This window comes from Panthera pardus, unplaced genomic scaffold (genome assembly GCF_024362965.1).
Source record: "Panthera pardus isolate Hobbes unplaced genomic scaffold, ASM2436296v1 HiC_scaffold_16, whole genome shotgun sequence".
Lineage (NCBI taxonomy): Eukaryota > Metazoa > Chordata > Mammalia > Carnivora > Felidae > Panthera > Panthera pardus.
In genome coordinates, this window is record NW_026526721.1 from 133,450,467 (window position 1) to 133,476,382 (window position 25,916).

Sequence of the window (25,916 nt, forward strand, 5' to 3'; positions counted from 1 at the left end):
ACTCAGCAATTCTACTCCCAGAGGAACGCCAAGAGCACTGAAAACATGTGTTGACACAAAGTTTATACACAAATGTTCATAGTGACATTATTCTAATAGCCAGAAAGGGAAAGAACCCAAATGTCCATCAACTGATGTATGGATAAACAAAATGTGGTATATTCACATAGTGAAATATTACTCAGCCATGAAAAGGAATGAAGTACTGATGCGTGCTACAACATAAACGAACACTGAAAACTTTACGTTAGTGAAAGGAGTCAATCACAAGAGGCCACATATGATATGGTTCCATTTACATGAAATGTCCAGAATAGGCAAGTTCATAGAAAGTGAAAGTACATCAGTGATGCCAGAGACCCTGGGGAGTAGGAGAATGCAGAGTATGCTAATGGGTATGGGATTTCCTTCTATGGTGATGAAAATATTTTCAAATTAGGTAGTAAGGGCATTTGCACAATCCTGTGAATATTCTAAACTACTAAATTGTACACTTTAAAAAGGAGAATGTTATGGTATATCAGTTACATCACACAATAAAATTTATAGTTAAAAAGAATAAGAGAGAGTAAGGATAAATGGTATTGATGCTAAATGTATAAATTCAATAGTGATGCATTAGTAAAAATAAGACAACCTATCTGGTACAAAGTTAATCTATGCACTTCAGTAACAACATGTCTGTCTATCAACTCACTAGGATAACAACAGATCAAGTAGATAAATGCACTTCATTTAAAATTTACAATAATTTTTAAAGAAGATCTATTGCATGGATAATACATATACATATAAAATAAATTTTCTATTTATATGCAATTTCTTATACTACCATTGTACATCTGCCAATATTACTAGCAACATGGTTTAGATCCCCAATTCAATCTTATTCTGTAAGTATTTTTAAATTTTTGGTTTTTTATAGTAGTAATAATGGCTTTGCTTCTCTGATTAGATGCTGCTACTTACTGAAATCATTTGTTTCCCCCCCCAAATAAATTGAAAATATCTGTACTATAATATTTACCTTTTGACCATCATGCTCAAAAGTAGAAAACCAAGGTTCAGCAGTTTCCATAAGTTGTGAGAACATTGCACTAAAAATTAGAATAATACAGTGTTAATGTTAAACCCTTATTAAAGTAGAAATGGTGTAAAAAAAGTAACATAATAGAAAGCTTTTGTACTTACTAGGCATCATGTTCCAGATACTCAGGGTTCAAGAGAGTTTTCATCTCCTCACTTGAAAAAGCAATACAAATAATCAAAATGTATAATGTTTTTAATAGAAGGGGATGCTGCAGAGGTTACCTTATTCTATACTCATAAGCCAACTTTCATATAATGTGTATATGAAAAAAAATCATCCTTTCTAAAGAAAAAAATCAATTCCATTAACAAATGAAATCTTCTCTTTCTAGAAAGATCAAAAACAAACTAGGTACCTTGTCTGTACCACGATGAAATAACTAATTGCTACAAATAAAAAATACAAAATGTGACAATATATTCCTTGAATGTGTCTGATCTAGAATAAATTGGTTACTTCACAATCTATTTTGTTTTTCTAAAACAAAGCAAAACAAAACAAATATTTACTTACTGGCCAAATATACCATATGAAAACATTTTTTTCTTTTAACGGCTTCTATTTTTATTATATTTTAATACCCATTAATCAGTGACAGTACCTCTTTCAGATTTTAGTGTTGCTTTTACCTTTCGATGGCTTGAAACTGCTAAAGCAGCATGTCCAAATTATTTAAAAGTAATTTTCAATCATCTATACTTTCCTGTGGACTATGATGTATGTACACATTTTGGAAAAGATAAAAACTGGCATGAAAATAGGATCACAATACTAACTTCATCCATATCATACTTTAGAGTAACTGAATAAAGGGTAATTAAGATACAAGTGCTCTAGTCAGATCCAATAAACTCAGTAAAATTAGAAAAACTCAAAATGAGCTAGAAAATACTAACCTATAATATAGTAAACAAAAGTTAATTTAACAAAGACTCTAATTTATGCTGAGCAAAATGGATGGCTATATTTAATTAATAGAAATCATACAAATAAACACATAAGATGTTATGTGTTAATTTTTTCTGTTCTGCACATGGATGGGTCAGCCTATGGAATCCTTCTGACAAAAGTTTATAATCTCACAGCTTCCATTCCCAAGATACTTCCTGGCTACTTCTCTGGGCCATCAGTTAGGGCATTTAAAGTTAGAAAACAAATTCTAACAATTAGCCTAAGTTAAATACAATTACTAACGTTATTTGCTAGAAAGAATAAATTAATGTATCTCAAAAACATGACAAACCATTTTTGCTTATTTATAGACTGGGGTTCTTTGGAGTACTGGCCTCCTATTTATGACCTGAACTCAGTCAAATCTGGTGAGGAGAAAGGATCTCAGATCAAGCTAAAGCTTGTGAAGCTTGTAGTGAAAGAATGGTTCATTAGAGGATGGTACATACGAATACTGTTAATCAATAGCACTTTGCCATTACACCAAAATTTCTTCTTCTTGATCCGCTACTTAAATGTCTTCCTGTGGCACAGATCTGTGACTTGCAAATACTATTACAATTACAAATTTGCCCATAGCCCATAGGACTACAACTACTAAGTGGAATTAATAATCAGCCACATGAAACACAACCAAATGTTTACAATTTATAAAAGTACCTTCAACGTAAAAGAGTCTGAGGTTAAAAAACAGATGGAGCTCATATAAAAACTTGCCTTGGTTGGGCAGACTCACTGGCATGAAGAAAAGCTTGGTGGTCACAGTGGAGGATAAAGACTATAGGTGCTAAGAGCTCGTGCATGCCCTGAAACGTAAGAGCAAGACAAATGAGAGGGGGAAGATGCTGAGGGTCCACCAGTGGACAGAATAGGCTCAGTGAAATGCTTCTTCAACTGATCCTTACTACCAACATTTCCATATTTTAGAGAAATGCATAAAATGAAAAGCTACAAAATGAGATTTTATTTACTTTTAGAATTTGATTCCAATTCAACCACAGCACAAATTCTTCTTCTTTAAAACATGGAGAACAGTTCTCGTGTAAATGACACAACAAACAATAAATTGGCATGGCAGACAACCTTGCACCTGTCAGTTGCTTCAGGATCTGTATTCATAAATATGAATTTCATTTATGCAAATTATAATCATGAGCTACAGTGTAAAGATCTGCAGCAAGAAGGGCAACTGAGAACTGTAGACCTAAAGAAATTATATCCAGTGTTTTCATTACATAATGGCTCAAAATTAGGATGTCTGTAGATTTAGGAAGAGCTGAAGTCAGCTAGCTGGAAATGCTGGATAATAAAAGAAACAATCTCTAGCAGGTATGACAGCAAACAAAGTTTTCGAAGTATGATTTTCAACATGTTTAATCTGAAAACGACCATAATTTCTTTCCTGTCTACTTCAACTATAAGGTTACTGTTCAATTTATTTAGTGAATTCATCAATTGTATTTTCTTTTTCCTTATATTGGTGTTAGCCATGAATTACACGAATAGGCACAGAAACAAAAAAGCATATTAGTTACTAAGCTATCTCTAAAAATTCATTATTTATCCTTTATTGTGGAAAAGGTAAATAATTTGCCTTTTAAATGAAATGTTTTTCCCCCCTTAAGCATCAGAAAACATATTTAACAAGTTAAAAATAGACTATATTCTTTTCTGCCTCTTAAAGTGAGTAAATTATCACTTTCCTTTTGCTTAATAATTATGGATGATCTTTTATTTAAAAAAATAAGACAAAACACCACCTTTATAGGAAATAAAAATAAAATATGGAAGCAAAGAGAAGAGTTTCACTGGCGGAAGCAGAGACTTCCCATGATGGAAGGGCAGTCGCACAACCCTCTGTACATCCTAGAAGCACCAGGCTATTCTTAGAAAGCTAGTGGTCAGCACAAAATAAGATGAAAGTGAACTCTGTCAGAGTTCATTCATAAGTTATCACTAGCCTTGAATTAGGACTTTATGACATTTGTGCAAAATAATCTCTGATACATTGAATAGTTACTTGTGATTAAGACAAATTACCACATACCACTTCAATCTTTTTAATTAACCACGTCCTTAATAAACAAAACTTTAAATGACTATTTGATGATCCCTTAGAAGAGCATGGTAGAGATCCAGAAAAAAATGGAATTAAGTGCTGCTAAGTATGCTTTAAAATCATCATGAGGTGTTTATTCTCCTGGAATAATCTCAAAGTATTCCAAACACCAAGGGCCATAATTTAATCATCAAAGTACAAGCTACTTACTATAGTACTTGTATTTACTGTACCTACAGAAAAGGAAAAAAAAAAAAGAGAAAATGACAAGGAGAAAGGAAGGAAGGAAGGAAGGAAGGAAGGACCAAAAGAAAGAAATTAAAAACTATGCTAGATATCCTTATGGTAATCTTTTTGCCTATTTCTGATCATTAACTTAGGATAAAGTCCCTAGAAGTAGAATTTCTGGGTAAGTGAGTAAAGACATTTGTTAAAGTCTCTGATATATACACAATTAAGCTGCCCTTCAGAAAGAACTCCCTCACTTTAGGGCATAAAAGTTGCCACTTCATACATCCTAACTTGTAGTGTTTTGTTTTATTTTAATCCTTTAAAACTTCATAGTCAAATGGTTTACCTTACTTAAATGCTAGTGAGACTGACAAAAATTTTATTGACCATTTTTATTTAATGAATTGCCCCCATTTTCTCCTAATGAAGTGTTTCCTTTTTCCTGATGATTTGTTATAGTTCTTCACCAACTCAGGATAGGAACCTGTAGTCATTTTGTTACATATGCTTGTCCACATTCATCATTTGTCTTCTAATCTTGATGATATCTTATGTCACAGTGAAGCTGTATTCTTTAAAACTGTCAAATCAAGACATCATCCTTCATGGCTTCTTGTTTTGCTTCCATGCCTAAGAAGACCTTCCTTATATCGAGGTTAGGTGAGTATGTAGTGTTCTTTTTCACAGCTAATTCTTTACCCATCCGGTATTTATTTTTGCCCTGAAGAATAAATCGGTATTTTTCTCTGCAAGAGTTCAACTAATTCTTGAATAACCCATCTTCTCCCAAGAGTTTTGAAATGTCATCTTTACCATACACTGAATTGCTAGAGCTTGTTTTTTCTCAGCTTTTACTGGCATTCCATTGGTTTGTTCATTATTGACAAGAACTTTACTATTTTAATGACTTGAGCTGCAAAATATTCTAGTCTGCCATATTTTCTATTCTTTTTCTCAAAATTATCTTGTCTATTCTAATTAGAAGGTAAGCTGAAGTATCATTTAAATAAAATGCTAAACAAAATACTGCAATTTTTATTGGCATTGCATTAACATTAACTTGAAGAAAATAGGTATTTTAAAGAACAACACATTTTCTAGCCCAAAAGTTGGTAAAACTGCTTAGTTTCTCACTAGGTTTTTGTTGTTGCTGATGGTTGATCTTCTGATTGGGTCTTTTCCCTCTCAATGTATTCTCTAACTAATGGCTGGTTTAACAAGAATGAGTTTTTGCCTAAATGCATCTTCCAACCCTCTTTAAATTTTCTCTTCCTTCTGGTTTCTGAGACACTATACAGAGTCTCTATTTGCTCATGCATCATTCATCTTCCAAATTCATATTTCAAAAACAGGGGTGCCTGGGTGTCCCCATTGGTTGAGCACTGGGCTCTTGATTTTGACTCAGGTCATGGTCTCAGAGTCATCAGATCGAGCCCTGAGTCCAGCTCCACGCTGGGTGTGGAGCCTGCTTAAGATTCTCTCTCCCCTTCCTCTGCCCGCCCCCTACTCGTGCTCTCTCTCTCTCCCTCTCTCTAAAAATTAACTAATTATTAGCTACCTATGATAATGCTGAGAACACAAATGTAAATGAAGTGGGCAAGTTCCTAACCATTATGGAGCTTGCAGTCTAGACAGCAAGACACACAATAACAAAATAAGCACAGAAATGACTATACAATTATAAACTGTGATAAATGATATCATGTGTAGATACAAAAATCTAGCTCCTGCTACAGGCTCACCACATAGAAGGTATTCACTGGATGGTGACTGGCTGATTAAATATCTACCTCTCCATATAGCAATGTACTGGTAAAAGTTGAACTACAATATGAGAAATGAAAAAAAGGAGAACATTAAACCATCTACCAAATCAATAAGGGTGCTCTTTGTATAATGGAAATTAAGAGTTCCCTGAATATCATTAGGACGACCTTTTACAAATTCACTGTTGACTTCTAACTAAACTGGGGGTATTTTCTCAAATAGACTTGAAGAGATTGTTGGTTTTACTCTTAATTCTAGACTAGTAAAACCTGATTAATAATTGCAACTGGCAAGTGTATAGGCATCTTTAAAGGAAAAGAGAACTATTTAGAAAGAATGATCATAAATTCAATATGCTCTAATTTGACAAAGCATAATAAAACACAATATATTGTCTAGTATACTTATTGGTTCCCAAAATGTGTATTTTGCTTTCATCTATACCATCAGCATTTCTGCTTGCTTAAAGTCTTTATCCCTGCTGGATCGTTAGTAGTCACTGCACTCCAAACTCATGCCAGTTGAACATAAAGGTAACGAAGTTTTCTTCATCAACAGCCTGTAGGCTCACAAAATTGAACCTGTTCTTTTATCTGCCTGTGTTCATTTAGCCCACCAAGCAGTCTTTATTAAAGCTGAGGCATCAGGCAGTCAAAGTTCATTAATACCATTTATATAATCTCTGCAGTTTCAATTAACTCAGCAAGACATTCTACTACATGATAACAGTCTCATTAATTCAATAAAATCCCATAACTATTAACAATATGGTCGATGTTAAACGGGGTGTCACCTAGTACAAAATAATAGCTTTAACAGCTTGTGATGAAACTCAAGGTTTTTTTCTTAAATTTGATCTGGCTAAATATTCAGTCCTTCTTTAGCAAAGTATTATTTCTATGTAAAGAATCTATAGGACTTTAAACATGTACAGGGAGTAATTAAATCTTACTAAGTGACTCCCAAGAGTAGGTTAATAATACTTTCTTATTCAGTAATTGATTGATTTTGTCTAAATTATCCAGAATCTGATCTTCCATATTCTTGTTTAGTTTTCCTTACAAATGCAGTGGGCCACACACATCATAAATGCCTGAGTGCAGTTATTATGTTTTGTTCCTTGTCTGTGGAACTTGTTTTCATTATTACACTTCCTTAGTTGACTTTTTTCTTCCACTAAAGAAAAGAAAAATGAGAAACAAATGTACAGCTTGGGATGATTTTATTATGACTTGGTTCACTGTCATCAAATCCTTTACTGTGCAGTATTTTCAAATATTGGAAAGAAGAAAGGGCACAATGAAGAGATACACTTGATGACAAAAGCCAACACAATGAGGAGAGAACAGAAAAACAGAAACAAACCTGGATCATTGATGAGGCGTCTGAACTACTGAACTAATGCTGCAGAACCATTTTGCCCCTAGACTTCTTGCAAAGTGTGTTAATAACATCCTTAGAGTTGAAGTTATTCTGAATGAGATTTTCAGTTATTTGCTTCCAAAAATCCTACATTGATACTTATTTTCTCCTAGTCTCCTTTTTGGTTGGTTGGTTGGTTGGTTGGTTGGTGGATTGGTTTTTGGTCTTTGAACTTTGTATCCCACATCAGGCTCTGTGCTGACAGCATGGAGGTTACTTGGGATTCTCTCTCTCTCTCTCTCTCTCTCTCTCTGTCCCCTTCCCTCTCTCCCACTCGCTTTCTCTCTCTCTAAATAAACACACTAAAAAAAAAAATCCATATGTAACTGGACCTGTTCTTAGTTTATTCCACTGATCTCTGTTGACTCCCACACTGTTGTTATACTGGCTTGATCACAGAATATTTACAGAATAATTGCCATTCTTTGCCAAATGCCTTTACCATTCTCCCCTTCCCCTAAATTCTGTGGCAACTCCAACATATTTAACAATGATAGTAGTAGTAATAACCACCCCAACTACAAACAAGAACCCTTAGTGAGCACTATGTGTTTTTAACTCTACAAAGTCAACACTGTCATTGCCCTCATCTTACTGCTAACAGAACAAAGATTTAGAAAATTTAAGTAAAATGTCTAGGATTATGTAGCTAGTAAATGGTTGGTTGAACTGAGATTCAAATAACAGATATAAGCCCACACCCAATGCTCTTAACCACTAAACTATATTATTTCCATTAATTACTGTAAAGCTTTTGTGCACTAAATTTAAAATAACTGTGTCCGGTTTTTAAAAAGTTCATCTATCTCTTAGATTATAATTGGAATGCTAATATATTTATATATTAATTTGGGAAGAAGTAATGTTCATTTTATTTGATGTCTTCTCATACACAAACATGCTATCACTTTTCTATTTATTCAACCCCTGCTTTATATCCTTCAATAATATTATAATTTTCTTCATATAGCTTTTATACCTACATTGCTATATTTATTTCAAGACACTTTCAAGTTTTGGTTGCCATTATGAGTGAGATATATTTTTTCCATTTCCCATTCTAAAAGCTGATTATCACCATGTAATTAATATAAAGGCATATTACTAACATTAAAAGCAAGATAAAATTAGTTCCCTTGGGTCTTCTATGTATATAACAACAAATACATTATTTAGGACCATTGTAATATGATTTAGTTTATTATCTTTAAACTGATCAAGTTTATTTCAAATTAAATACATTGTTCTAGGGGAGCCTGACAGGCTCAGTCAGAAGAGCATGCAGCACTTGATCTCGCTGTTGTGAATTCCAGCCCCACGCTGGGTGTAGAGACTACTTAAATAAATAAATTAAAAAAAAAATATTTAGGGGCGCCTGGGTGGCTCAGTCAGTTAGGCATCCGACTCTGGCTCAGGTCATGATCTCATCATGGTTTGTGGGTTCGAGCCCCGCATCGAGCTCTGTGTTGACAGCTCAGAGCCTGGAGCCTGTTTCGGATTCTGTGTCTCCCTCTGTCTCTGCCTCTCCCCTGTTTGTGCCCTGTCTCTCCCTCTTAAAAATAAACATTAAAAAAAAATTTTTTTTAAATTTTTAAATAGATACATTGCTCTAATCATACAGTGTTTTCTGTTTTATTACACTAAAGTTAAGTGATTATCAGTTGAACATACATCATAACTTTTGACTGCTAGGGAATTTATTAATTTGGTTTGACTTCCCACTTACTATACATTTTGAGAATACATAAAAATATCCAACTTCGTGTATTTTTATTGGAACACCATCAGCTTAAGTACAAACCTAGATACTTCTTTATATATTAAATAACTAATTCACATTTCAGTGAGAGCAAAACATAATCCAACAATCTTCTTTCCTTTACTAATGGGGGATGAATCAGATACCTGGATAACAAAGAGTATCATAAATTTCCAAAAATTTACAGGAACTTTCTGAAGTCGTATTACCAGTAACTTTTAAAGAGTGGAAGGACACTTGATTATTTTTTACACGGCAGGTCACATATTTATAAACACTATTTATATATGCAATTCTGAAAAGTTTTATTACTAGATTGGCTTCAAAGGTGCTGTTTATAAACAAACTCCCAAAAGTTGAAAGAAAAGATTGAACGCCTTACAGAAGACAATTTGGTAGAATGTCTTATAATAAGGAAGAAGCATATGTGCTTCAATGAGCTTACTTTTCTCACCATGCAGCTGACAAGCAGCTCTCTGATTGCTTTACTATTATGATACAACTTTGGATACAATAAAGGCTACATTATTGCTCTATCATTTGTCAAGCTGTATAGAAAATTTTGAGTCAATGGATGCCACCTGTACGATATTTTCATTACCTGTTTATAAAGCAACTGCTCGTTTTCTCTAGCATAACAGAAAAGAACATCTGTAAGAATTTTTCTCACATTTTCTTGTTGGAAAAACTGCATTTCAGGAAACCTGAAGAAAGAAAACACAGGATTAAAACTGACTAGCACAATTCCAAGAAATACCCTCAAACTCTCATCTCTAAGAGGCATCAAGGGTTACTTTATGTGTTAGTACAAGTGTGTATTTGCCATGCAACTAACTTACGCCACTGGTGAGACTGACAATGTTAAGGAACAAAGGATGAGAAATGATACAGAGGGAAACGATACCTTTCAACACCTAAATATTTCAAATGTCTCCATATGCTTCAAGTCCTCACACAGTGGATACAACAGTTCTTAAGCAAAATGAATCCTAGCCTGGATATTTAGGGTTTGGGCCCATTTGGTTTTTAGGACTAGAATGTAATTTTGGATGTATCAGCTTTTTGAAGAAATCAGTATCTTTTTTTTAATGCAAATATCAGGATTTAAATTATTATACATGACCACCCTGTTAGTTTTGTCTGATTAAAATGTAGACTTCAAATGGAACAAGTCAGTCAGTATTGTTTAAATGTTCTCTGGATCAAAACCTCTGCCAGGTGCTCTGAGGTAATGTCAAACAGGAAAAGGGCACAGTATCCCCTTGAAAGGAGCTTACACTGTTGTTTTTAATGAAAGAATATACAACCGCACACTCCAAAGAACAAATACGTAGCAATAATACACAATGAATATATAAGGGAAGAAATTACATCACCTAGGAGTTAACAGTCAAATAGGTTCAAGCACAAAAGATTTGAACAAAGATTTGTAGGAGAGGAGGAAGATGGACTATCAGTGGGAAAGAGAAGCAGATCAGAAGGACAGATGAAGGCACACAAGGCAGTGAGTATTCCACGTGTACAGCACAGTATGGTAATCAGTAATGAGAAAGAAAAGTACTTCCATGAAGCACTGCCAGCTGAGAGAAGGACAACAAGACAGAAGAGGTGGGCAGGTCCGGAAAGAGCTCTGAATGCTGAATTTACAAACGAAGACAAACAACCGAGTGACTCTACATTTCTGAATATCTAAGTAACAAAGAAAACAGTATCTGAGTAACTTTAAGTGGGAACAAGCCTTGAAGGAGGAGAGATTACAGGAAGGAACAAGAGGGCATTATAATGAAGTGAAGGGGAGAAATAACAAACCTGAGAAGAAAAGCCTTCAAATTCAAATTCAGGTTGCATAACTACTACGTATATAATCTTGAGTAAGTGATTGCTTAACTGCCTCACCTATTAAGTGGGAATAATAATGCTGATCTTGTGACCATGATGAGATAACATTAAAGCACCAGGAACAGTGCCTGGCAAGCAGTAAATGTGCAGGAATAGAGGTGATCATTAGTCTCTGAGTACTGGTACTTCAGGTGATAAAGAAGTGAATTAGGTGGCTTTGGAACTAGAGCAGAAGAGGGACAGGAGAGAGGCTGAAGAGGAAGAGTACCCAAGATATGGAGGCACAGGGCATCATCAAGACAGAAAAATACTCCTTAATGCCTCCTCTAAAGAGCAGAACTGGTTGTTTTACTTCATATTATAATGGCTTACTGCCTTTTCCAGGAGACTTCAGCTGTTTTATGCTTCATCCTGATCCTTTTCTGTCTCCCTGTGAGAGTTACAACTTTCTCCCCAGTCCAGGCTGGGTTCCTGGGTTAACTCCACTAGTGGTTTGTGAAGCATCTCATTTTCGGTCCTAGTTTTTATAATAAATTAAAGCCTGTCTTATCTTCATCCGTTTGTGTGACTTTTGCTTGAAATTCCCTTTGATGTGCAATTGTCCCCAGACACATATATTTGGTTTTCTTTCTTGCAGAAAGGAAGCCTCTATTTTAGATGCCAGTAATAAAACAAACCCATGGGGGGGAGCAAGATTTCCTTATATCCCTGCCTAAATCTGAATTTGATGACCCCTCTGGACAGTGCCTACTCGGGCAAGGAAGTGTGACTAGGTGCAAGTGACCTTAGCTCCTAAAGAAGAGAAAACTTAACCTGAAAGTAGATTCAGGGCAAGAATGTTGTTTCATAAAAGCCACAGGGGTTCCAGAAAGGTGTCAAATGCACTGATGTAGGAAAGAAACACAAGCACTTTTTAAATGACTTCTGTGGGACAGAAGTCAAATATCCCAAATTAAAGTCATCAGGATGAAAGACATGTAAGTAGTTAAAATAAATTGCTAAAGAGAAATTTCTTGGGAAAACTTAAGTCACTAAGGTAAGAACAGATTAATCCTTCTGAGAAGTGAAATTATTTCCCCTTCTTCCTCATTAGAGGACTTAAATCTGCCCTGTCTTTGTTTTTTAATTTGAGGTATAATTGACATACAACATTGTATTAGTTTCAGGTGTAAAACACAATCATACAGTATTTATACATACTGTGAAATGATCACCACAGTAAGCCTAGTTACCATCCCAGCCATGTCTTCAAAGTAGGCTTCCTGCCCCATGATTTAGATCATATGGCTTCCCGATTTTGCATGTCCCCTCCCTTAACTCATCTTTGGAAATTTACCATACACAATGGCACAACCACATTCTGTGTAGCTGATGCAATCTGAAGTGATTTTGCAAGAAAGTACTAAAAACTCACTTTGTAACAAATACCTATGAACTATATAGTAAGAGTTTAATACCTAACTACTAAAAATGTAAATTATATTACATACCGATTCATACTTTCATTTAAATGCATACTAACCACTTGCAAGATTAAAAACAAGAGAGCTACAAGAATTAAATTGCAGGTAGATAATTTAAATTACCCACTTTTAGCAAATACCCAATCAACTAAAAATGTGTATTAGGCAGACACAGCCTATCTACGCAACAGCACACGATCTACAATCCTAAAGTGCCAATTTATGAAGTTTCGCGATACCCTCTTTTTCAGAAAAGTGTGACTTGTTCTCTAGATTCTGATGGTTTCATAGCACCAAATAAGTAACGTAGAGAGATACAGAAAAGTTTTTTAAAAGATATAAAAGTTTATGCTATTTAAGAAGTTCGAAAAAGAACTTCTATTCAGAGAAGATTTAAGCTCAATAAGTCTTTGGAGATTATCTAGTCTAACTCAGAAGGTCACAGGTAAGGATTCTGAGACACCATGATTAATACCTGCCCCCACATTACTGGGTAGTTAGGGGAGCAGTACTTCCCATCCGCTTCACTCATCAATTATAAATAGGCCAGATAAACATATTTAGGTAAAATTCCATGAGTTCAGAGTTACCAAGAAGAACCTAGCTCAAAAGGCTGATGAATACACCTGAATAGTAATATATCTCCCACAACAAATATTTGATTGTTTTATTGTCAGGCTTCAAACCAGAAGACATAACATACCATCTATAGGAATCAGAAATAAGAGGGAGAAAAGTACAGTGAGTAGCTTTTCTAGGAATAGTAATAATCAGTTTTTGATGATATGGTTTAAAACCGTTTCAAAATAGCTTCTCTGCCATTCATTACACTTCTATGCTTTCTTTTACCCCATGCCACCTGGTGTTGATCAGGATAGGAAAGCAACTTGAATACCATTCTAACCCAAATATCATTGGAAAGGCAAATTTACTTTTGAAACAATAATAAAAATCACAGAATACAGGCTCAAGGTGGGCCTTTTATCATGGGGAAAAAAAAAAAAAAGGAAATGTTAGTAACTTCAGTAAAGATGAGGTAGAAAAAACAACTTAAGAATTAAAACTGTAGGGGCGCCTGGGTGGCTCAGTAAGTTGAGCGTCCGGCTTCGGCTCAGCTCATGATCTCACGGTTCTTGAGTTCAAGCCCCGCATCAGGCTCTGCGCTGACAGCTCAGAGCCTGGAGCCTGTTTCAGATTCTGTCTCCCTCTCGCTCTGCCCTGACCCTGCTTGTGCTCTGTCTCTCTGTCTCTAAAATAAATAAACATTAAAAAAAAAAAAAAAAGAATTAAAACCGTAGAAGTTTATAGATTAGTTCAAGCCAAATATCTGATAAGCAAATAAAAGGGAAAAAAATTCACACTAAATAGGGACTGAGGATAAGTTATGTTATTATCAGAAAATAGAAGTCCAAGAGAAGTAATTTCCAAATCTGGCCAGGAAATGGGAAGGAAATAGAAATAAGTGAGAGTGGAACTCTGGTATAGATAAAACCAAAGAGAAAGTCATAGTAACATATTCCATGATGAAATTTAGACAATATTGCCTAAAAAAAAAAAATTTTTTTTTTAACTGTATCCCAGACTTCTTTAAAAACAAAGTGATGAGAGGGGTGCCTGGGTGGCTCAGTCAGTTTAAGCATCTGACTTCGGCTCAGGTCACGATCTCACGGTCGGTGAGTTCGAGCCCCACGTCGGGCTCTGTGCTGACAGTTCAGAGCCTGGAGCCTGCTTTGGGTTCTGTGTACCGACCCCACACCCCCGCCCCTCCTGTGCTCTGTCTCACTCTGTGTCTCAAAAATATATAAATGTTAAAAAAAAAAGAAGAAGAACAAAGTGATGAGTGATGTGAGGATTAAAAACAAGAGCATCCTTGAACTTTACCTTCCCTCCAACCAGTTCCCCCCCAAACCCTCTACCCACACACCCTTTGTGTTCCCAAATCCATTCTCAGTGAATGTAGAATGTAATCCCAAAGCCCTGGTACAAACCCCGGGTTATCTTCCTAGTCCCCCACCCCCACCCCCATTTCTGGGAAGGGCAGGCACCACAGTTTGAATGCATGGGAGAGCCCAGGGTGGTGACAGACACAGAGGGAAAGGAAATGAGGAGTACAGGGTAGTGAAGTGAGGGCCCCTGTAGCCTGGGGTACCAAAATGTGGCCCTGGTGCCAGAAGAAAGCATGCCGGTGCCCCTGAGAAAGGGGACCCGGCAGCCTCAGGATCTTCTCCCAGCGAACAGTCACTGCTTGGTCGTTTGCCCTTCTGGCGAGGGTTGCAGAAACACACTCGGAGCACATCCCTCTCCAGCTCAAGCTGCTGGGCTGTGTGGCTCATCTGCCACAGGATGGGTTTCGGGAACTGCAGGAGCACGTCCTCCAGGTTGACTGTCCCTCAGTTCTTCATACTTGTTCACTTACTCTTTGGAGCCTGCACAAGGGCCTCTGCTCTGCCTATCTCCTGCAGATTTTCATGATTGTCAGCTTCGTCCTCCTACTTCTGCAGCACAGGACACGGATTACAAGTTCTTAAAACTGAGCTGCAGAGCCTCAAAACAACAGACGGTCATTTGGCTAAACACCTTCCCAAAGAGAGCCCTCAGGGTGAGCCCCACATCGGCCTAAATACTTCCCGGAGCGATCCTCTTCTGTTTCAGGAGCTTGGCGAATCATTACAGGTCTTTCTGCAGAGCTCTGATGTCCTGGGATTCTTCAGGGTTTTACTCCAGCTTCTCCTTTTCTGGCTTCACAGCCCCAGGTGGGGCAGCGCAGGGCTGGGGGAGGCCCCCCCCGCCCCTGGAGTTTCTCTCCACCCCAGCTCCCCACTCGCCCTCCACCTGGGAGGTCTCTAGGCCACCTTGGGGCACGGGGGCACAAGCCCCACTCCAACCTGATGTCCATAGTAGCCATCCTACCCAGAACTCAAATGGTGGGGCGGGGCATGGAGGAATCAATCCCTCACACCTCAGAGCCTGGACCAACACCCAGGATTCCTGAATCACCAGGAGGGCCTTGGAAGCTCTGCAAGGTCCAAGGGTCAACCCGGCCAGGCTTGGCCGTCCCAGGCCCATCGCCTCCACCCCCTAGCCAGGGAGGGAAGGCCAAGATGGGAGCCAGGTGTCCCACCGAGGGGAACGGGGACACCCCAAGCCAGGGGCCTGAGAAATGAGGGGTCTCCAAGGGACTCTAAGAGTTTTCTTGATGAAAAAAAGTATTTCAGTTCTAACTTAAGTGATCAAATTTAAAATAAAGCAGTTTCTCTCTCAAGATGTGTAAAGGAACTTATAATCAGACAAATTTTACATACTGAAAATTAATACCAAGAGATATAAAACTTTGGTGTGTGTGTTTTGTTCTGCATTTTGAAATAACCCAAAATTTGCAGGCACTCTAGTTTTCACTATAAGACTTAAAAGACCTTTTATTATAGAAAACTCAAACATTTCTAGAGAACAGACCATAGTAGACTTGATATATCCATCACTCAGTTTCATTGCCAATCAACTCTTGTTTCATATATATTCCTCCCTCAATTCTGCATTTTGAAACAAATCTGAGATGCCACATCTATAAATACCACAGTATGTATCTCTAAAAGACAAGGGCTTTCTAAACACATAACCACGTACCATTCTGATACCACAACTCATAAAAGTAATAATCCATTAATTAAATCAAATATCCAGGCAATGTGCAAATTTCCCTAATTTTTTTCAGTTTGTTCAAAGTCACAATCCAAGAAATGTCCACACACTACAATTTGTTGATGTATCTCTTTAGATTTTTTTTACTTTATAGATTTATTCCCCTCCCCCCACCCTCCACTGCCTATCTCTCTCTCTCCAATGTATTTGTTAAAGAAGCCAGGTTACTTATCCTGTAGAAACTTCCCACATTCTGAATTTTACTTATTGTTCCTCTATCTTGTTATTTAACACGTCTCCTCCTCCTCCTATATATCTTATAAACTGGTAGTTAGGTCTACAGACTTCATCAAATTCAAGTTCAATTTTCAACAAAATTCTTCATGGGGTGGTATTGATGGTTTTCATACATGTTAACAAATTTTTTGACACTTCTCTTATGAAAAGGTGGAGGAATCGAACTCTTCTCCATTTGAATATGTACTGACCCTAGTGACTAGCTTCTCACAAAGTGATGCTGTCACACAACTTCTGTCTGGCTCTCTGTCTGAACCTATCCTTGGAACTCAGACACCATGCTGCTCCTAAGTCAAGTAGCTACGTGGGAGGGCCTTGTGGAGGTGTTCTGGTCACAGCTGCAGAGAAGGCCTCCCCTGAGAGCCAACTTCAATAGCCAAACAGGGGAGTGAACAAGCCTTCGAACGATTCCAGCCCCTAACTTTTAAGCAGGTCTGGCCAACACCATGTGGAACAGAGTCAAACGCTCCGGCTCAGCCCTGCCCACGTACTAGATTCATCAACAAAGTAAGTGCTGTTGTTTTAAGCTTCGGGGTGGTTTACGATGCAGCAATAGATCTCTCGTACTGCTTGTACTGCGTACCTCCATCAGGATGCACATATCGGCTTATTTCTTTTTATGATGCTAGCAACCATTGGTGATCATTGCCTAGACCTATTAATTCATTAGAGATTGTAAATAGTAAAACTATAATTCTATCATTTTATCCTCCTTTATTACGTAAAACCCATATATAATGAAAAATTTCCCTTCATCAATACTTACTTATCCTCAATCAAGTAAGGTCAGCAAAATTTTGAAAAATCCTGTTGACTCCCATTACATTAGTTTGTGGATACTTGTTGTGGACATCTAAGATCCATGTATGACAGAAAAGTCACTAATTCTGTCACAAAAGTAACTTACAACAACCAGACTATTCTACATGCCTTTTGGGTATCTTCTCATGTGACTGCAGTATATGGGAAGGAATCAAGTGAGGGAGGAGGAACAGCTACACACCAGCTTTCGAGCCCCAATAACCAGGAGCCCAGGTGGCTGATGTAAGATAAGTAGAAAGACACTCAACAGGGCAATCAATGGTCTGTCATATTACACAGAGACAATAAAGAGAAGCCAGGCAAGTTTCTGGGCAATCTATAATGAAGAGTTCCTCAGACAACAAAAAGACAAAAAAATATATGTATTTTCTAAGCAAAAAAAGGGTTAAGAAAAGAGTGAAATGACAAAGGGCTTTGTCACCGCATTATAGTACATAATTAGGTAATTAGAAGTATTAAAACAGACAAAGCATTGGGCCCAGATGAATTACTGAAGATGCAAGTATTCAATAAGATGCCCCAGGGGAAAAAATAAAGCCCTTGGTGAAGGTTTATAATCATGCAGTAGGACAGAGAAGCACAGAAGGACTTGAAGGAACAATAACTGGTGTTATGCCCATACTTCAAGAACAGAATTTCAAAACAAGCATTCATCCAAAATTTAAAATGAGCTGATGGAAACTCCCTCGAATACTATTAAACACCAAAATAACGATAATACCTTCTTCTGGTTTATTGTTTTATTAGAGAAAAAGTGGAAAATCAAGCAAAAACCATGAAGAGGAGCAATTTCACACAGAATGAAAGCAGGCATACTTTTTCTTCCTGTGCTTCGTGTTTTGGTTGATGATTGCACCACTTTCCTTACTCAACCAAATCTGCTTTCTCGTCTTTCCAGGCACACAGCTGGATTTAATTTCCCAGCTTCTTTCTCAGTTTAGCTGTAGACATGTGACTGAGTGCTAACCAATGAAAGGAGAGTGGAAATGATGTATGACTGGCCACAAAATTCAACCGTCACGTCCGCTTCAGTCAGGCCCCATGCACATTTCCTCTTCCATGTGGATAGGAGGAAAAAGGCCATCCAGAAGGCCTGGGAAGCTACCCGTGGAGTGCAATGGCTTTAAAAAGACATCTGCAAATTCTTTAGAACATCCTCCTTCGTGGATTGCTTGCTCTGGGAGAAGTCTTCTCTGGAGAAAGACACTTAAGCAGTCTCATGGAAAGATCCACATGGAGAGGAACCAATATGGATCCCCCAGCCTTAGTCAAGCCTTCAGATGGCTGCAGCTCCACTTGATATCTGGCTGCAAACTCATGAGACTCCCAACCCAGAACCTTCTGGCTAAGCTGTTCTAAATTGCTTACGTGCAGCAACTATGAAATAAATGATCATCGTTTCAAGTCACTAGGTTTTGGTTGACATATTATGTAGCAATTGATAACTAATATAGGTTTTGATACCTGATTCTGGGATGTTATTAAAAAACTATAAAATACATAGTAGGAGTGTCTATGGGATTGGACAGAAGCTGGAAGGACTTTGGATATAGCACCAGTGAAAGACTAAAGGTTGTGAAAAAGGCTGCTAGCAAAAGAGAGCCCATGAGGAGCCTTCCAGTGAAGCTTAAATGAAAGTAAGGAAAAAATTATAGGAAAAATGGAGGAAGAAGGTTCCTTATTATGTAGCAGCAACACGGCAGCCTCTAGTTATATGGAAAATTGAAAATGTACCACATAAACTGGGTAACCTAGCTAAGGAGCTATCCAGGCAGAGTGTTGAAGGTGCTGCTTGATTTATATTTGTTGCTTGTGGTAGAATGAAAGAGGAGAGAAGCAAAAGAAAGAATTGCTAAACATAAAGGTTCTAGGACTTGCTGGGTTTGAAAATAAAACTTCTTATTCTCAGCCTCTTTATCCAGCAAATAATGCTAACATTAAGAAAGTGCTTCTGGGCAAAGATCAAATCTAAAACACAGTTTAAAAACAAACAAAAAAAAAGGTCTAAAGATGAAACCGAGGGAGTCAGTGTAAAATCTTTTGTTAAGAACTCAGAAAGCTCTAAAGTGGTGCCTCAGAGAACCCTTCTGTGAGACAGGACACCCTGAGGCCCTATAAAGATTTAACACCAGGCCTTACAGAGCCTTCAGCAGTGAGAGGTCAGGGATGGTGCTGCACGTCCCACACCATGCATGAGTGCCTCTCACAACAAAGAATTGGCCCAGAAGGTCAGTGCTCCCAGCCTTGAGGAACTCTGCATTAGAGTATATACGCCCAGAGGGTACAAACTGCATTGATTTAATCTCCACCTCTTTCTGAGGAAGATTTATAATAACTCACCTATGTTTCCATCTCCTGTTCGCTCCACAGAGTGCTCTGCATATAAAAGGTATTCACTTAATGTTTCTTGAATTGAGAAAGTGTTAAGTCTAGGCAAACAACATTAACATAAAATATTACAGAGGTATGGAAAGACTAGGAGTCCTAGGTGTTATTTCCATTTTGGCCATTAACAAATTATACTTTCCTAAGTCCTATTTTTTCTTAGTTTCAACTTTCCAGATTTGCAAAATAAAAAGATTTAATTAGGGGACTACCGATAACACAAATGCCTATTATGAGAGCCAGATACAAAGCATAAGAACGAAGCACTCAAGAAACATACAAAATATAAGATACAAAGCATAAGAACTAAGCACTCAAGAAAATCTAGTACAGATAATAGACATCTGACAGATATTTTTAAAGAAAGATAATTACAATGAAATGTACATGACCGGTAAAAGAACAAAACAGGCATTATTTTCTTTATCAGGGCCTTCAACTCCTAGGACAGCAGCTAGGACACAGTAATTTCCCAAGTAGTATTTGTTGAATGAGTTACTGAACCCACAAACCTATAAACAAGCCAATGAAAGATAAAAAATGAAATCTATGGACTCAGGGACTGGAGGTGGGAAGGTGAAGCCTAAGAAAGGCCGGGCCAGAGTTGTGTCATTGTTTCTGCAATTAATAAAGACAAGAGCAACGTACAGTTTTCACAGGCCATAAACTGAAGGTGAACACTGATTTTAAAAAGGAAAGGGGGGGGGGGGAGGTAGAAATCTGTTGTGATGACAACAGGCAGAATCCAGCCCAAGAGGATAGCAGAAAATCTCTGAGAGTCTTAGATGGAAGGTGGGGATTTGAAATCACCACACAAGTGAGATGATGAAGCAGAAGGGTTAGAGGACAGGAAATATGAAAGAACGCATAGTGGGGAAAAGGCGAGTAGGGCTGGAGTTTCAGGAGATGGTAGGTGTCACCATCTAAATAGACATTTTCATCACAGTTTCTGTCTAGTTCTCCAGTGCTCTGAGTTACATAGCAAGCCCTCTACCTCACTGCCTCCCTGCCTCAAAAAAACAAAAACAAAGAACTTTCTACTTATACCATAAAGGTGAAAAATTAGGAAAAAAATATACAGGTGGATCGATGTGTGCACTTTACATGTAAGAGTCTGTCACAACTGAAAATACAGACTTGATTTTGCAGCTTTTCAATAATTAAAACACTTTAAAGCAATTCAAAGCATCTACCCCTAAAGTACCAATGGAGCTTCAATTCTGAACCCGCATTTAAGTTCTGAAAAGATTACGTTACGCTTACTAAACAGGTTGTGCCTAGTAGGAATATTTTAGGATGAACTATTTCTTGACCACCCACCAGACTTGACTTCTGAACCCTCTGACGATTAGTATGTGAACCCACAACCACAGACAGTGCTGAAAAAACTGGCTCAATGTAAGACAAGGAGGACCTCAAAAGCAAAACCGTTTGTGGTCAAGAGCCCGTGGTGCTAGATCTGTTAACTGCTGCTGCATGTAGCACTGCTCCCGGAGTCCAAAGGTTAGGGGCATCAGGATGCTGACCAAAGCACGATGATGGTGCGACCTGCAGCAAATACATCTAACGTTTTCACTCAAGTACTAAAGAATTGTTTTCAAATTAAAAAAAAAAAAATCCCATAAATTAGAATAAATGTGTGGTAAGAATCTGCACGCCTAAATGAAACAGAAATGGGAAAGATACATGTTAAAAACAGGAGCGGTAAAGGAAAACACAGACTTCTAAATATGTATATGCAACTATAATAACAATAAAATATTTTGTTTTTACCTTAAATGTTGTCAAATGAGGCAGGACTACAGGCCATTTGACAAGGAGAATGGTTTCTCGTATTCCTGAAAATCTGTTTTTCCCCTCTTTAATATTTAAGAAACACACACACAGGTTGCCGACAACTCTTAGAGAGCGGCTTGTGTTGTAGTTTCCACTTCCCCGGCTGTGAACAAGTGCATATGTGAGGGCTGGTCGTGCATGCACAAGCATGTACTTTGCCTGCATTAAATAAAATCACAACACAACACCAACTACATCCACTCATTCATGTGTGCCTGCAGTCCACCTCGAGGAGACTGAAAATATAAATACAAGCTGCTATTTTGGTGTGATCACACGAATATGGCAGCTTGTGTTTTTTTTTTTTTTTTTTCTCTTTAACATTTTAACACTGGGCAGATTGTCTGCATTAACACAAACCAAAATCAATTCTGCTCTGAAACTGCTTGTAAGATCTTCATTCCCCTAAGGAATTTTTTTTTTTTATTTAAGTAAAAAATGGGCTTAGAGGAAACTGTATAAAAGAGACCAGCATTTAGGAATCTTAACTTTGTAACGTGCAGTGATCAATGTCAGACCAGAGGACTGGCAGTTATTTTTCTCAAAATGGGAACTTTGGAGAAGATGGTCTTTAAGAAAAAATTTAAAAACCAACAAATTCACTTTGTAAAATCACTTCTGTGTGTCGTTAATATAGGAACAATTTTCGAGTAGTCTAATTTCAAGCTGCCCACTACAATGTAAGGTGATAAGTAAATTCAACCAAAAATTCAGATGAGACTTGTGTATGGTAAAAATTCATGGAGGTACTCCTAATGGCAGAGGAAGGAAATAAAAGTATTTAACAGAGACCATGTCTAAAAATTCACCATGAATAAAAAATAAAATGCAGACATTCCTATCATACACAAATATGTAGCAATGAATTAGCTATGCAACACCGTCCAGTAAAACTTTTTATGGCAGAAATGTTCTACATCTGTGTTGTCACATCCAACAGCCATCAGTACTTGAAATACGACTATTGTGTATGAAGATTTAAGTTTTAATTTCACTTAATTTAAATTTATATAGCTGCATGTGCCTGGTGGCTACCAAAGTGGACACCACATGTCTACAGTTTTAAAAAGGGAATTTTAGCAATTATGGATGAATCCGCAAAATATTAAATTACAACATAAAAAATACTGAGAGGATAAAGTCTACTTATATACATTTGCGTCTAAAGCTTGATCCATACATAAACTATAACCAAAAGGAAGCACTAAAATGTGAAAGTCGAATTCTTTTTTAAATTAGAAAAAAAATTTTCTAAATTTTTCTTTAATGTTTATTTTTGAGAGTGAGAGACAGACACAAGTCGGGGAGGGGAAGAGAGAGAGAGGGAGATACAGAATCTGAAACAGGCTCCAGGCTAGGAGCTGACAGCACAGAGCCCAATGCAGGGCTCAAACTCAGGAATGGAGAGATCCTGACCTGAGCCAAAGTCAGATGCTTAACTGACTGAGCCACCCAGGCGCCCCAAGAAAGTTGAATTCTTGAAGATCTAACCATATCGTGGAGAATGTAATGAAGTGCTGAGTCTAACTGCCTGAGGTGCTATTGCAGTAACCCTACAGTAACCGGCAACATAAAAGACCAAAACTTGAAGATGCTCACTACTATATCCAACAGGCAATCAGATAAACTTTAAATACACTCAAAATTATAGCGGTGATAGTTAAAGAATTTTAATCTTTTAATTCAAGAGAAAGGAAGAAAGCAGCCGAAGAAGAAATGATACTATTTGGCAATAGCTTATAAATATGTTAACTTGAAAACGATATTATATACACTACAAATACACTTTCAGAATAGACCTTGATAGACCAAATAACAGACTTCTTTGGCATCTAATGCAGAAGGGATATTTTATTCCGAATTCAATATTTCCCATCATTTTAAATAATACTGTATTTCATTCAATGTTACAGCCTTTGAAGCATGGCAAAATTGGTTCAGAATGGACGATTCAAGCTCTGAATTAGAAACGCTGTAAATTGGAAGCTTCTTGATTTACCTTTTGATTATCAGTTTTTTCAGTAATAAAAATGAGAACAGTAACAACCTCATTAGGTTGAGATAAGGAACAATTAATTGAAATGAATACAAAACGCTTTGAGGCAAAAAAGGGTTAGTAGAATAAAGGAATATTAAAACTAGTTGAAGAGGAGATAATATTTTAATACAGTGACATATTCAGATCAAACAAATTCAATAATGATGGCAACAACACAGCTTACGAGATGAAATTATCTTGTTTAAACTTGGACTAGAAGGCTAATAACAATATTTTTTTTAAAGCATACTTATGTCTCTGAAGACTAAGAATGTTAAAGATTGTTACTACTAAAATTGAGCAATACTGATCATCAGTGATAAGATTCACAATCAATGAGCCTTTAGTAAGCATCAGCTTGACTCTGCAGGTGGCACAAAAACAAGATTAGGTCCATGCCCTCTAAGGGGCTACCGGTAGGTTTGAAAGAGGAGACCTGGGCTAACGCCAGAGCTCTCATACATACTGTTTCGATTACAGCGCCAGTTATATTGCACTGTAACTTTTGTGTGGCTGCTTTCTCTATTAGACTTTGAGATTCTTAAGGGTCCATGCCATATTTATCTTGGCATCTCCAGTGCCTGGCACCCTGAGGAGGTTAATATAAAAGTACTGAATACACTGGCAGATTGAATACACTGGCAGGTCTAAGTAAATATAGGACTCAACAAAATTAAGTAATGTCATCAAAATGTTATTAAGAAGTTCTACTACAGCACAGAATAGACACAAATTATTTCCAATTGTAAACACTGGAAAATACTTCATGAACAGGGTGATGATGAACCCAGGCCTTTAAAAATGAAGTTTCAGGAATCCAAAAGGGAGCAATGAGAAGGAGCAGCATTCCAGCAGAGGAGAACCAAGTAATGCGAAGCATGGAAAATGGAAAGCACAAAACCCATTCAGGAAATAATGCAATAATGCTAGAGCACTGGTCTAAAACAGAACTGTAGAAGGACTTCAGGTTTCTGGTTCTGCATCTAAGGAACCTGAACATCACTACTCCATCCTAAGAACAAGTAAAAAGCCGAGCAGACTGAAAAACCAACAACTCTTCTTGGATCTGTAAGAGAGGGGAGGACACAGGGCAAACAGACAGGCAAACATGGGCAGTCACAAGTTAATCAGAGCACAACTCATAAGCAAAACCCTTGGCAGGAACCAGTGCAGGATAGGAAAACCTGAACTATACTTAACCAACTGCTGGGGTGGACAACTCTGAGTTAAATACTCCAAGGGACCTGACAATAGGAAGCCCCCCACCCGCCCAAACACCTCCAAGAGCTTGACCAGGCTTCCACAGTAAACAAAAAGATCCCCTCGGCTTCCCACAGGAAGAGGGGGATAGGGAGAAGGAGCCATTCTGAACATAGCACTCTGTTCCGAACAAAATCAGCCTTCAGGGAAAACCAGTTACCCAGAGCCTAATCTGCTGGGGTATTATTAGACCCTAACTGACCTAGGGGAAGGGAAATACCCAACTCCAGTCCACTTTAACTATCCTGTCTCATCTAAGGAGGTGGAGAGAATTAGAAACAGATGCAGAACAACAAAAGAAGAAACATTTGAAGCAATAATGACAGAGGAATTCCCCAAATGAATGTCAGACACAAAACCACAGATCCAGGAAGGTCAGAGGACACTAGGCAGGGTAAATGCCAAAGAGCTGTGCCTAGGCATATCATCTTCCAACTACAGAAAATCAAAAAATATAAAGGAAGAACATAAGAAGGAATAAGTAAAAACTTTTAGTTTTCTTATTCTCAATTGATATAACAGATACCAGTTGTTTAACATAATAATACCAACAATGTATTCAACCATGTATGCTTATATGTGTGTGTATATACAAACATAGGTATGAATATGCTTATATATAAATGAAATGAATAACAGCGATGTTACAAAGGATAGGAGGAAGGAATTAAGATTACTCTGTTAAAGTACTCACACTGTTGGTGAAGTGGTATAGTGTTATTTGAAGGTGGATTTGGATCACCTCAAATGCAAATTGCAAAGTTTAAGGCAACCACTAAAAAAAGTAAAAGAAGTACAACTGGTATGCTAAGAAAGGAAAGAAAATGAAATAATACAAAATGCTCAATTAAAACTTCGAAAGGTAGAAAAAGGGTGGAAGACAATAACAGGACAAGAACAAGGTAACAAAGAACAAGGTACAAAGAACAAAGACAAAGAACAAGGTAACAAATAGAAAAGAATAACAAATATGATAGATAATAATCCAAGTGTATCAATAATCACTTTAGATGTCAATGGTCTAAATGCGCCAACTAGCAGAGATTGTCAAAGTTGAT

At 37.3% G+C, this 25,916-nt stretch overlaps 1 protein-coding gene and 1 pseudogene across 11 annotated transcripts in view; both read right to left on the reverse strand.

Annotated features, from left to right (window-relative positions):
• Nucleotides 1-25,916, reverse strand: part of TBC1D5 (TBC1 domain family member 5) — a 533,248-nt gene that overhangs the window by 209,827 nt on the left and 297,505 nt on the right. For 9 of the 11 annotated variants that reach the window (XM_019435515.2, XM_019435530.2, XM_019435508.2 and 6 more), the window contains 5 exons: nt 19,680-19,715; nt 9,881-9,983; nt 2,759-2,847; nt 1,192-1,242; nt 1,028-1,097 (listed from right to left, as the gene is read on the reverse strand). In XM_019435515.2, coding sequence (XP_019291060.2) covers nt 1,028-1,097; nt 1,192-1,242; nt 2,759-2,847; nt 9,881-9,983; nt 19,680-19,715 — 349 coding nt within the window. The remainder of the gene's footprint in view (nt 1-1,027; nt 1,098-1,191; nt 1,243-2,758; nt 2,848-9,880; nt 9,984-19,679; nt 19,716-25,916) is intronic. The other 2 variants (XM_019435568.2, XM_019435587.2) reach the window with 1 other exon arrangement.
• LOC109257783 (POU domain, class 5, transcription factor 1-like) lies at nt 14,529-17,118 on the reverse strand (annotated as a pseudogene).